The sequence below is a fragment of the Poecilia mexicana genome, unplaced genomic scaffold, assembly GCF_051168715.1.
Source record: "Poecilia mexicana isolate PSO_F unplaced genomic scaffold, ASM5116871v1 scaffold_23, whole genome shotgun sequence".
In the NCBI taxonomy this organism is placed as follows: Eukaryota; Metazoa; Chordata; class Actinopteri; order Cyprinodontiformes; family Poeciliidae; genus Poecilia; species Poecilia mexicana.
Window position 1 is genome coordinate 414,361 of NW_028263392.1, and position 14,074 is coordinate 428,434.

Genomic DNA, 14,074 nt, shown 5'->3' on the forward strand with positions numbered 1-14,074 from the left:
ACATTTCTACAAAACTGTCGCGTTACTCGTTACATCCAAGTAGCGTTGCGCTTTTTGTCCATTAAAATGTGTAGTTCAGGGTCTTAAGGTGGCGCCGTAAAATCCATGCAATAACGTGACTGTTATTGTCACGTTATTGTCTGTTGTCACCCATCGCCTCCACCTTTACTAGCACGCGGAGCTCCAGACATGCGCAGTGGTTTCCTCTGAGCGGGAGAAGATGTCTGTCTAATCGTCAGTAATATAATAGCGCTGCATAAATTATAAAATATGGCGACATGTTAAATCAGCAGCGCTTCGCTTTCACAGACGGTGGGGACTTCGTCCAACTTTTAGCGTCACTTAGAAGGAAAGCTTAAAGAAACGTAAGATCTGTGGACGTGATGCTAGCAAAGCTAGCTGTAAGAGACACATGTTGCATCTGCGATGAAAAAAAGTTGTCACTCATGCGCTGAATTATTGTGTGGAGGTGTTGAATGAGGTGTCGCAAATATGGGACAAAGCTGTGACCAAAGTCTGCTTTGATATGACATTCAGGAACGATCCGATTCTTCTGGACGGATCTTTACTGATTAAATTTATTTCAGCTCTAAGTATTTAATATCTATGTGTTTTATGGGAATGTGGATCTTTCAGATCAATTTGAGAAGCAATTTTGATAGGTAAAACTTAATTTTTTTGTGTCACGTAGCGTGGGGTGCTGGTCTTGACTTGGTCTTGGGTAGGTGGTCTTGACTACAACTCTGCTATGTAGCTCCTCGGTTGCATGTCCTCCCTCACCCACCTTCTTTCCATCCCCTTTCTGTTGGATTTCTTTAAAAAAATAAAAGCCACTAGTGGCAAAAAAAGAAAAGAAAAGTGAAGTTCATCCTATGTTAGGACAGGAGACAAGATGTTTCCATCCCTGAAATTATGATGCATAGAATCAGTCAGTCTAAACCATGTTACAGAGAGTAAACATAATAAAAACATGCTTTATCTGTGGCGTTGTTCATTAAAATGGCACATTTCTAATGTATTAAAATTAAATACGATCGGTTCATTTAATGATATTGTATTAGGGATTAGGTAATGCATTCAGCAAGTACTTTTACTTTTAATATTTAAGTATTTTTAAAAGCCAGTACTTTTTTACTTTTACTTAAGTACAAATGTTAATATGATAGTTTTACTTTGAGTACATTTTTGTCTGTGTATTTGTACTTTTACTTAAGTAAATTTTTTTGAGTACTTTCTCCACCACTGTTCAATTCATAATACATGTCAATAAAACAGTGGCCTTCATTCTGCTTTCATACCACCCCGAAGCGGCAGGGGGCAGTAACTTTAACATTCGATTTGTACTCTCCGGAAAGACAACGTCATCCCGGTAGATTAAAGGGAGAATGGCTGCAGTTACAGAGGAGCAACAAGACTCCCCAATGAGAAAAAGTAGCGATCAGTTAAAAGAGAAGGTTTCTCAGAGGAATGAAGGAGTTCCTGATGATTTGCGGGAGCAGGAGGACTACGGACTGGAGTTTCTGGAGAAGGAGCAGAGCGACATCCTGAATTCCTCCAGGAATGTTTGTGAGCTGCTGGAAAAGATCCGAGAGGAGACCGAAGCTTTGGAGGAGCAGGTCGGTTGGCTCAACTCTGAGTAAACACAAAAGTCAACACAAGTTTATGACTATAAAAGCCAATGTGAATGTCTCCTTTTTTTATTCAGGTTGTGACTGTTTGCAGTTCTGCTCCTCCTAAAGTTGCAGCAGCTCTTTCTGCTGCAGTGGAGGTCAGATGTTCTCTGGACGAGCTGCTGCAGAGAGAGCAGCGCATCTCCAACAAGCTGCAGCAGGTAGAGCTCATAGAAAAAACGATAGAGATAGTTTTAGGTCAAAGTGTCCAAAGGTCAGATTTAAGCCTGAGATCGTCTTGTGAACAGTTCCCACTTATTAATGCTGCATTTCCCCCCAGAGATCTAGGGGTCTCTGTCCAATTGGATCCATGCATTTTCTTTCTGTTATTTTACTAATCATTATTTCAGCAATCAGTTATTTGACGATTAATCAATTAGTTGGATAAAACAATAGCCTCATTCTACAGATTTGTCATTGAACCACATAAGCTTTTTCTATACATTATAAGAAATACATTAAAGGTGCAAATAAACACATAACCTAGTTTTAAAAAAAAGTCATTTTAACTGCCTAAAATGCAATAACTGCTTCCTGTAGTGAGTTTGAACCAGGTGAAGTTAAACATATTTACAGACAACGAGATTTTTATTTTAAATGCAAAATGTTTAAATATTTTTTTACAGTTCAGGGTTAGTTTCTACTCTGAATGTGTAGGGTTTGTTTTTAGTCTATACATTCCAGTTAGCGATTAACCAATTTCTAAATTATCCTTCTATCCATTTTCTTACAACTTTATCCCATTGGGGTCATGAGGGGTGCTGGTGTCTATCTCCAGCTGTCAATGGGTGAGAGGTGGGGTCACCCTGAACAGGTTTTCAGTACATAGAAACAAGTACTAAATTAATTGAGGACTGTTTAATTAATTGAGTCATCATGATTAATCATTTCAACCCTAGTCGTGTTATGAGTGTTTTATGATGTTTGTATTTATGATGATCTTGTTGCTCTTCTCTAGCACCTACAGGGGACCAAGCAGTGGATGGAGGATCTGGGCAAGACATGTAACCATGTGGACATCATAGAGAGATCCATGAAATACCTGAAGTGCCTTCACCACATAGAGGAGCTTAGGTACAATAAACCAGGACACATGGTTAAATACAAGGAGAAAAACTCAAAAACAGAGAGTCAGCCTCTTTTAGACCAGATCCAAAAAGTTCCTTTTTTGTTCTCGTTGGTCCACAGAATGTTTTCCCAGAAGTCTTAAGGGTCAACAAAGGTCAACAAATTTAGAGAAAAAGAATGAAAATGATGGTACTGTGCATTTGGGAGAAAACATTGTGTGTGACTTTGTCTCCTGATTGAGTTTAGGAAACATTTTGGTGCATCTCATGCAAGGTTTGGTAGGGCTGTTTGTTTTGTTGTGGTCTAATCCCACTGTATATATGCGTGTGTGTGGTGTGTGTGTGCTGCTGTGTCCACAGTGCTGCAGTCCAGCAGTCTCTGATGATAAGCAGTGTGTGGGATGCCATAAAGGGAGTAGAGAGCATGGCAGCCCTGGACTGTGGTCTCAATCAATCCCAATGTTCCCATCTTCGTGACTTTCTCCGGAAAACTCTTTGTTTCTGGCACAACATCATCAAGGATCGACTGACCAGGTAGCTCTGCCTCAAAGCCCCGGCTCTCAGGAGATCAGATTCTTCAGAAGTCTGATTCTCCTTTTTTTCTGTCATAGTGATTTTGAGAAAGTGTTGGCTCAGCTGCAGTGGCCCATCATCACACCGAACCAATTAGTGACGCCACCTGCTAACCACCAGGAGCTGAGCAGCCAGCTGGAGGGACTGCTGCTGCAGCTACTGGCTCTGCAGACCTCGTATCCTTTCACATGTACAGAGCTGCTCAGTACACTTAGAATATTACATTAAAAACCACTGAATGCAGAAATGTGGCAAATGCGTGTTTAATACCTGCTTAAAGGTTGTTGTTGTCGGAGGTACTTTTAGCCTGACCTCATCAGAACTCTAATTTATTGAATCTCACTGTACCTTACATTTTGATTTTGAGTTTGACTGTGAAGCAGAGCCTGAACTGATTGTTCATCTCAACATGGCACACAGGTCCGGTAAATATGTTGGGTTGTTAACTCAGAGTAACTCCAGCCTCTAGTTGGCAGCAAAGTGTTTCCAGTTATGGTCTCTGGTACATATAGAATATCAGTCATAAGTCAACTTGGCTGCATCAAAACCAGTTACATCCAAGTCTGAGAACTTCCATTAATGAGACTGCAGGGGTGCCATCCACCTTTCATAGCATAGCAGTCCTCTTAAAGCTGCTGCTGTCCAACTTCATTGCGCACACTTTTCTACCTAACTTTTTTCTTTCACTCAACTTTCCATACATTCAAGTCCACTTCTCTGTAAACAGCCAGTTTCTTTAGCAGTGGGTGTTTATGGCTGACTGTCCATGTAGAGGGATAAATAACCTGTTGTACATCTGTCAATGCATAGATGTGACTATAACAAAACATTTTTTTAATTCTACATTTTTATTGTTCTTAAGTAAAAATGTAATTTCATAAGAATGTTTTATGAATTTTGAGTTTAAATTAGCTGGTAGTAATAGTGAACAAAAATAATGTGTGGGTGTAAAAATCTCTCTTTGAATTGATTTGAATGAATAAATGAACATTCAGTGATATTCTGATATATTGAGATTCCCCTTTAACAGAAATTATTAAATGCTACAGTAAGTAATTCAGCTATTGCTCCTAATGTTAAGTTTTAATCATAAATCAGAAACACTGACTGCAGTCAGCTTCCATCAGGCTGTTAGTTTCTGTAACCACCCCTCAAAGCGATGACCTCATATCTCAGAAGGCCTCAGCCTCCACCCAAGGAGCGCCGCCTGGCTCTTCATCCACCCTGCCCCCTGCAGCACCGCCCCTCTGCCTGCCCATTCAGATCATGCTGCAGCCACTCACCAAGAGGTTCAGATACCACTTCTATGGAAATCGCCAAACCAACTCCATACACAAGGTTTGTCCTGCACTGAACACCCAGTGCAGGATGTCCTAACACTAACTCCTCTCCCCGGTTCCTTCAGGTGACATTTACTCTCAGAATGAAAAGTAAAATAACCTTGAAGTTTATTCCTCCTTAATGACCTATTTGTTTAGAAGAAGTTATACCAACTTGTTTCCATATTTTTCTGCTGTTGCTTTGTTTTCTATTTGTGAACTGCAAGCTAACTGTGAGACGATCTCTCTGTGGATTGGCTCTAATCTTCCTATCAGTTATTTTCTTTCCATCTCGACCTCGAAGTATTTCTGTGCTTTGAAAGTTCATGTATATCATTTGAGTTTAATTGACTTTTTTTTATATACTGCAGCTGAGTTTCATTTACAGATTTATAATTAAAGAATCCTTTTTACTGTTGAGGAAATAAAAATGCAGTAGACAGAATATAATAAAAGTAGTTTTAATGTTAATAAAATGGACTCCTCCTTTAAAAAGGACTCCACTTTAAACACTGTTTGGTTTAGTACCTTCTTTAATGAAGCACTGTGTGTGGAGAAATGAGCCGTTTGAGTTCAGTTCTGCACTAACTAGACTGGTTCCCTGCTTTAGAAGAGGCTCATTATCTCTGTGTGTTCCAGCCAGAGTGGTACCTCACTCAGGTTCTGAAATGGATGGAGAACAGCACCACCTTCATGGAGGAAAAGATTCAGCCTGTGTTTGACCGGTCTGGACAAACCATCAGTGCTAAGGTATGTTGGTCATGAAAGAGAAATAAAATGGATCCAAATCAGGCACTGAGATCAGTTCTAGCCTATCTAGCAGTGCTTACCTTAAACATGTAAAAATCTTTTCTGAAAACTCCACGACCATGATGAAACTGATTTTTTAAATTTTATTAATGAATGTCTGTTGGGAACAGATTTGTTGAAGAGGTGGTAAAACTGGTAGGTGCTAGTTTACTGTAAGTCTGTCTTTAACTGTTCTGATGTTACAGAGTCTAGATGTATGGAACTGCAAGCACTAATTATAAATGTAATTATTTATTCCTCTGTCAGACCTTTAGACTGTTGTTGGTCTCACTGAATTTAAATTTCATGTTTTTAATGGTTGGACTGCTTGATTGTTAGAACTAAAACTGTTTGGCCAGACTCTCTTGGAAAGTAGATATTTGATCTCAACAAGTCATTTCAAAAATGTTTTGACTTTAACACATGATCTTCTTGTTATGAATCTATCCAAATTAAAACATTAAAGTTCAAGTTCTTGTTTTGTCTAAAATTATAATGTATAACTTTAGGTTTTAAAATTAGAAAGTTTCATCTACAAATCCTCTGAATCCAGAAAAAAAGGAACAAAGTCTCCTGATGGGTGACGAGAGAAGCAATCTGTTGGCTCTGTCTGCCTACAGGTGGCGCTGTGTCGAGGCCTGGTGTGTTTAGTCCAGGAGAAGGTAGCCAGTGATGCATCTCGAATGCTGTATGATGATGGGCTCTTCTGCCACCTGGTGGAAGAGGTGCTGCAGTTTGAGAAGGACCTGAGAAGCCATCATTCCTACCCGGCGACGCTGCCCGCTCTGCTCCACATCCTGCTTGACGACGCCTTCCTTCAGAAGTGGCTCGCCGTGGAGAGGAAGAGTGAGTTCTTACCTGACTGCCGTCCATCAGTTTCTTCCTCTTTCGTTGGGTTTAAAGCCGTATCTTGTCACTCAGGGCTCATGTTGCAGAAGTAACTCTGACATCTGCTGGAAAATTCTAAATCAAACAGTGATGTGCTGGTTGGTCATTTTTGCCCATGATTCAGTGATTTTAATTTTTTTGTTCTTTTTGTGGTTTGGAGATGATGTTACAAAAGCTCCCAGACCAGAACACCAGGCAACGTGGAGCGTCCTCCACGTTGCCTGCGTCACTTCCTGTGCTTTTCTCTCCGTTTGCTCACAGTGGCTGTGGAGAAGATGGATGCGATGCTGTCAACTGAGGGAGCCTGGACTTCTCAGTACAAAGACATCAGTGACATGGATGAGCTGAAGGCACCAGAATGTGCAGAGACATTCATGACTCTCCTGCAGGTCATCACAGGTATGACCTCATCATGTTTTCACACATAAAGTAGAAGCTGAGAAGTGTTGCTATGGCCAGGTGTGTGTAAACTCAAAATCTCTTCAAGCTGGTCAGTTATCAGACATAGACTCATCCAGAATAACTGATAATTTGTACAAAGGATTTCTGCTCATTTTGATGATTACAGATAAGGTAGAAAAGCAACAGGAGTAAGAGGATTTTGAAGCAAATGAGTAAAAAGTGTTCCATTCTGTGTTAAAGGGACAGTATTATGTAAAATTGACCTTTTTTAAGCTATACATCATGTTATGTTATTCCCTCATCAAAAACATACTTGGAGTGTTGTCTTGATTAATTCATGCATGTTTGAGAAATCCTTTAATCTCCGTGGCAACCATTCAGCTGTGCTAAATTCCTGGGTGGACCTAGCTCTGCCTTTAAAGTTTCCAAGATTCAGATTCCTTACAGAGCAGCCCTCCACAGTGACTTAGCCACTCAGCTCCTTCAGACTAGCCAGCAGCAATTAGCAAACACCTGGTGTAACTGGACATCAGCTGAGCTCATTATAGCAGCTGCTTCTCAGTTCAACTCTGTTAAAATGTTGTTAAAGGGTTAATAGAGGAGCCATATTGTGATGACTTCCTGAAGACAGAGATTTCAAGGCGCTAAATCATCAAGTGACATTTCTTATAAGTCATATTTGATATAAATAGCATTTTTATAACAACCAAAGGTAACATAGTTACTTGATTATGTTATAAAATGGCACTGTGGGTCTGGAAAATACATAATACTGTTTCTTTAAACCGCTCCTGACCCAGAGATAGAAAATGGATAAAGTTTTGCCAAAACTAAAAACAACAATAAGCTCATTTGAAAAGAGGACTACATATTTAATTATAATATAGATTCCTCCAACAGTTTTGGTAACACTTTATTTGACGGGGTGTGAATAACACTGACATGAGACTGTCATAAACATGACATAGCACCTGTCATGAACATGAAGTCTTTATGAATGTCTATGAATATTGTCATGAAGTGTCATTCGGTAAATAATGACACTTTTAATGCAAAGTTGCTCTAAAAGTTGCATTGAAAGTCCATTAAAAGTGCCAACTTTGCATTAAATTGTCATTATTTACCGGATGACACTTCATGACAAAAGTCATAGACATTCATAAGGACTCGTTCACGTTCATGACAGGTGTTATGTCATGTTTATGACAGTGTCATGTCAGTCTTATGCACACCCCTTCAAATAAAGTGTTACCACAGTTTTTTGTAAACTAACTGTGTTTGGTTGCAAACTTGCAGAACGGTATCGGGCCTTGCCCAGTCCTGCAGCACAGCTCAGGTTCTTTGGGCTGCAGAAGGAATTGGTCGATGACTTCCGCATACGACTAACTCAGGTAAGGATGACTCTGGATGTCAGCTTATCATAAAAGACTTGTTTCATAACGCTTTGAAAAACATAAAATCATGAGTCAGCAAGAAAACCTCACAATCAGACAGTCCGCTCTGCGACATCAGGAACAACCAGAATGTCCAACATGAGGACCACTGAATGTCCAACCACATGAATGTCCTTTTCTTTTGTTCCCAGGTGATGAAAGAGGAGTCCCGCTGCCCATTGGGGGTCCGTTACTGCGCCATCCTCAATGCAGTCAACTACATTTCAACCATTCTGAGAGACTGGGGGGACAATGTGGTGTGTATGGGTTTATGTGACTGCAGTTCTAGCAGAAGGTTGTATTCACCTCTTCATGCTGAGCTTTTGAGCAGAACAGGAGCTGTAAAATCATCCTGAGTTTTACAAGTAAAGCATTTGCTAAGCATGAAGCCAGAGATGCAAAGGAATGACAGGGAACTGAAGGCTACAGAGTGTGTGACTGCTTCCTGTGTGTGTGCTCCAGTTTTTCCTCCAGCTGCAGCAGGCTGCGGTTTCTCTGGGACAGCAGGAGGTTCTGGGCAGCGTGGAGATGACAGAAGTCGGGCGTCTGGCCTCCCTGGAGGGGTCTCTGTTCGATGGTCTGCTGTCACTGCTGGATCGACTGAAGGGAGACATGTTGGGAAGACTGCTGCACTTTCTAATGAGAGACACGGCTGAAAAAGCCCAGCCATACTGTCAGGAAAGGCGAGTCTGCTAATGTGCCACACCCAGTCACAAATCTGATGGTTTTTGTCCTGGTTATTGACCTTTTTTCAATATTTGACTCAGTTTTTATTACGAATGTTTTTCAGAATAGATGGATATTGTGCTCTTTCTCCTGTCGTAGATGGTTGTCCATTCCATCTCCTCAAGACCAGTCTGCCATGTCCCTGTCCAGTTCAGCATGTCCCATGATGCTTTGCGTGAGGGACAGACTGTTGAACCTTCATCAGGTCCTGAGTGTTTCTCTGTTCCAACTTGCCTGGCAGGGTTTGGCAGAGAAACTGGACAACTTCATCTACCAAGAGGTGAGAGCTGTGATGTTTCTGTTTTGTGATATTCACAGAATAGCTGATCTAATATAGTAAGAGACTTTACTATGCCCACAGTGTTTCACACTGATACACTCAGCTGCTTTATTTCACTGTTTTGGACATTTCCTGGGGGACATCAGGGTGAACTGGTTTTATTGGACTGTTCTGCTGGCAAAAAATGAATAATGAAAACTCTACTACATTTTGACTCTTTATGTCTGTAGGACTAAACGAAGGTAGCTTCTTGTTGTCTGTGATTGGAACTGTTCAGAAATGTTCAAAGATTTGTTTCAGTAAAGATTACATTAAAAACAAAACAATAGACAGTGTTTGATCACAGAGACTACAAATTACAGCGTAAAGTAAAAGTCCTCTCTGTGCAGATCGTCTTGTGAGACAATTACAAACTTTTGCAAACAGTCCAAGATGTCAATGTGTAGATTTGTAAAGCCGGCAGAGCCATACCCCACAAGACCTTTAGCTTTATTAGTTTCAAAAGGTGAGAAGAGAGACACAAGGTGGAGCAGAGGGCTATTGTCTTGTCTGCTCTCAGTAGACGTGGGCCCTGGTTTCCAGGTCAACTGTACATCCTGTTCTGTCTGTCTCTCCGCAGGCTGTACGTCTGGGTCAGAACTCTATGCTATCTGCTGGGCTGGGACATCTTGTCTGAACCAAGAGGCTGGTTGCTTATTCTTTGCATAAAAGAAAATGTTTGAAGCCAAGAGTGGTAGTCTAGTTTTATCAGGATTATGTCCATTGGCCTTGAAGAATGGTTTTCTTTCCCAAAACATTTGAAAATTCTTAATAAATTCTATTGAACTGTCAATGCAGGTATTTTAAGCCACTTATTTGAGGGGCAGTATGGCACACAGAAACGTACATCAATCAAGTTTTTTATTATAGTCCATTCAGCAGCAAGGGAGTTCAAAGTGCTTCACATTATAGAAATGCAAAGTCATAAATACACCATGTGGTAAACCAGCAAATATTACTTTACAAGGAACTCTAATCAAGTTGGTTTTAGCGATTTAAAGGAACTCAGTGTTCCTTTAAATACAGTTTTCTGGAAGTTTATTCCAGAAGAAATGTGTGGTGCTTCTATGCACCACACATTTCAGATTTGTGGTGCATAGAAGCTGAATGCTCCTTCTCCATGTTTGGTTCTGGTTCTGGATGCAGAGCAGAACCAGCAGACCTGGGAGGTCTGGAAGGTTGATTCAACAACAGCAGATCTTCATAAACTAACAGTATTTTAAAGTCTATTATCTCAGTGAAGGACTGTAGAACATATAGACATTGAATGAGTGTGGTCCTAGGATTGAACCTTGGGGTACACCACGTGACTTCAATCAGAAGTTACCTATTAACACAAATAAATCCCTGTTTTTTCTGTAAGATCAGAACCAATTGAGTACTGGAGAGTCTGACCCAGCTTTCCATTCACTTCAGTAATATAAGATAAGATGGGTCCCACAGAACCAGCACTGTGGTTCTTCCACAGTCTGTGTTTATGTGGATGTTATTGAACACTTTGATGAGGGAAGTCTCATTACTGTGGTAATCATGGAAACCAGACTGAAAGATGTCAAAGCTGTTTGTCACCATTGGGAAGCTGTTAACATCTTTTTCAATAAAGTGCTGCCAGTAATTTCATGAAATGTTTCTGTCTGCCAGGTTATTTTGTCTAATCACTTCAGTGATGGTGGAGCAGCTCAGCTTCAGTTTGACATGACCAGAAACTTGTTCCCTCTGTTCGGCCATTACTGCAGAAGACCTGAGAACTTCTTTAAGCAGTAAGTGTTTGACAGCGGCTCGGCTTTACTGCAGCACAACGTCCCACTGACCAGGATCCAGAGATGGAAAAGGGCAGAAGGCCAACATGAGATCCTCCTGATATGACGACAATTAAACACTAGAGCTACACAATACGTTAAATTGCCGTCATCGCAAAATACCAGTCAATACCAGTGTGTTTAATATCACAGTTGCAAAGGGCTACATGGATGCAATATTAAGAGGGACTACAATTGTCACAGTCTGTTTAGTCGGTTATTATTGCTAACGAAAGAGGGCTAATCACAACTGATGTCAATGTTGCAATTTCCTGGAATCATACAGCCCTACTAAAAATACTAGTGGTTCACCAATTGCAGTTTTCTGGCCTATCACCGAGTTTTAAAAACTCTGACCTGCCGATATGTTTTTTTTTTGTTTGTTTGTTTGTATGAAAAGTTACTAAATATAGCAGCTAAGTTAGCAACAGCGGGGTGACTGATTTTAACTGCAGACATGATCTGTCAGGAGTCTGTCAGTCAGCCCTGTCTCATGGCAGAGCAGCCACTGATTGTCTGAAAATCAGCCACTGATTTTCAGACTTTTGTGAAGGTAAAGATCGATTTCTTTGTTTTTGTTTGATAAATGTTTTTGTGGAACCAGATGTAACTGTTTTTTCCCCCGTCTTCCTTTTTGTCTTTGCAGTGTGAAAGAAGCGTGCATTATTTTGTGTCTAAAGGCTGGTTCTGCCATTCTCCTAAAGGATCTCCTTAAACGCTCCGAGCAGGAGACAACAGACTTTGAAGATCCTTCACCAGAGTCTGCTCTGAATGAGTTGGGAATTTTCTGCTTGGCACCATGTGATGTGTTAATCCTTCTCAACCTCAAAGCTTCATTTCCAGGAATATAACAATGACTGTTTTGACTGTATTCCTGTTATGTGGAGCATGGATCGGATGAACTGAAAGACTGAAGTCTCATCCTATGTATTTTCGTCTTGCACTCTTAAATCCAAAACATTGCTTCTTACATTAGGATTAGAGTTAATAAATTCTGATTCCTCCAAGGTAATGTTTATATTTGAGTCTTTTTGTCATGATGGTGGTTGTTTCACTTATTACTTCATCAGAGGAGGTTTGCAAACCAATATAACAAAGGCTGTAACATCACAAATGAGGACAAAGTGAAGCGCTGTGAATACTTTCAAGATGAACGGTATAAAATGTACAGTGCAGTATTTGCTAGTATTGCCTTTAACTGCCTTGGTTAAACCTTACAGGGGTTCCTTCCTCCAGATTGTCCCACTGGTTTGCAGGATTTCTGACCCATTCCTCCTGACAGAACTGGTGAAACTGGGTCAGGTTTGTGGGTAGTCTTGCTCTGGCTTTGTGATCGTCTCCTCAAAACATCAACCTTGTCCTTGGGCCACTCCAGCTGAAGGTCATTCTCTATCTGGTACCCTGGCTTTGACTTCATAGTTGATGTCTACAGATGTCACTTCAATGTGACATCTGTAGACATCAACTACATAATGTTCTTTCCTCAAGATGCATTTTATGAAGTGCACAAGTTCCTAGCAAAGCAGCGCCACAACATGATGCTGCCACCACCAAACGTCAGTTAGGATGGTGTTCCAGACAACAACCATCCCCATGTTTCCTTCAAATGTAACGATGGTCATTATGGTCAGACAGTTCCACTTCAGTCCCATCAGATCAGAGGACATATCTCCAAAAATGAAGGTCTTTGTCCTTGTGGACATTTGTAAATTTCAGTCTGGCTTTTTACTGTTTCTTTTGGAGTAATGGATTCTTTTTCTCTGAGTTCCTTTCAGTCTGGTTTGGTGCAGGACAGTTTCACTGTGGTTAATGACTCTGTCTTACCAGATTCAGCAGCTTCTTCACAAGGTCTTTGGTTTATGTTCTGGATCAATCTTCACATGTTGGACCAAAACTCGTTCATCTCCGGGACACAGATCACGTCACCTTCCTAAGTCAATATGATAATTGGAGATTCCCATCATGTCTATGAATGGATGAATGAATCACCTTCAAGCATCTGGAAATAGTTCCCAAGGATGAACCAAACTGATGCAACTCCATGATTCTCTTCCAGATGTCTTTGCTGATTTCTCTTCAATAGACTTGCGAACCAGAAAGTAAAGTGCTGCACGTGTGGCTCCAATTAACTCAAATGTGCCTTCTGGGTATTCCCGCATTGCTTAAAGAAACAGTAATCATTCTAGATGTAAACTTATGATTTTGAAAATAAATACACCTCTGATATATATTTTTTTCCCATTATTATGGCTTTTAATGAATAACTCGGTTGATTCTAACCAACCATAAACAAGAAAAGTTTGGTCTGATTTAACTTCAGACATTGAGAAAAATGATCTATGAATTTTCATTGTATGTATTTAAACTCGTGTTTGCAAATGTGTTAAAATATGTAGAAAATATAGATATGCTCCTTCTAGCAATATTTCTGTTTATTTCATTGTTTTCTTCAGCAGACATTCATTTTTAGGTAAGCCCAAGCTTCACCTAAGCCTGGCAGATATAGGATTAAAATAATCTTTTTAATTTTACCAACATCTTTCTTCTGACTGAAAGTAATACGTTTTTAGAGTGGCCCACCCAGAATTATGACTTCAGTCTGACCAAGAATATGTGGAGCGAGGTAAAGATTAGAATGATGGCACAGATTTCTTTTAACCTCAAGATAAATTATTATTGTACCAGTGAACAAAGACAAAAAGCTATTCATTCATTATAAGAAGGGTCTAGTTGCTGTAATAAGTATTTTTTCCCCATTGATTATTGAGATGCCAATTTTACTAAAATGCAAATTATATATTTTTTATGAATCCTCATTCTAAATTGTGGAACAATCTTTTCAGATAGGCCTGCCTCATTTTAAATATGGAGAGGGCAGGGAAACATTTTTGATGGAATAAAAGTAATTTTAAATCTAAATCAGGGGTTGTGAAGAATTTTGGGCACTACATCCTCACAAAATAAATATTGAACGATTTTTTTTCTTTCTTTCTGGTGGCTCTTTTGGCTGATTTTATTATTATTAGTAGTAGTAGTAGTAGTGGTAGTAGTAGCATAAGTAACTCATTAATCAAATAGAATATATTCTA

The 14,074-nt window shown here is 40.0% G+C and overlaps 1 protein-coding gene across 1 annotated transcript; it reads left to right on the forward strand.

Annotated features, from left to right (window-relative positions):
• Positions 1-1,352: 1,352 nt before the first annotated feature.
• Positions 1,353-11,992, forward strand: rint1 (RAD50 interactor 1). The gene is made up of 15 exons (XM_014974937.2): positions 1,353-1,616; positions 1,706-1,831; positions 2,629-2,744; positions 3,098-3,271; positions 3,349-3,486; positions 4,468-4,648; positions 5,269-5,379; positions 6,039-6,264; positions 6,568-6,705; positions 8,005-8,099; positions 8,294-8,398; positions 8,604-8,824; positions 8,967-9,147; positions 10,828-10,946; positions 11,632-11,992. Exons 1-15 carry the CDS (start codon positions 1,386-1,388, stop codon positions 11,834-11,836), a joined length of 2,367 nt encoding a protein of 788 aa, XP_014830423.2. The 5' UTR covers positions 1,353-1,385; the 3' UTR covers positions 11,837-11,992.
• Positions 11,993-14,074: the final 2,082 nt, after the last annotated feature.

Excerpts from the sequence above, each read along its gene's own strand:
- rint1 (XM_014974937.2), top strand. The coding sequence starts at position 1,386 with ATGGCTGCAGTTACAGAGGAGCAACAAGACTCCCCAATGAGAAAAAGT. Across the intron at positions 4,649-5,268 it reads AAACCAACTCCATACACAAG|CCAGAGTGGTACCTCACTCA; the intron begins GTTTGTCCTGCA and ends TGTGTGTTCCAG. Across the intron at positions 6,265-6,567 it reads GCTCGCCGTGGAGAGGAAGA|TGGCTGTGGAGAAGATGGAT; the intron begins GTGAGTTCTTAC and ends GTTTGCTCACAG.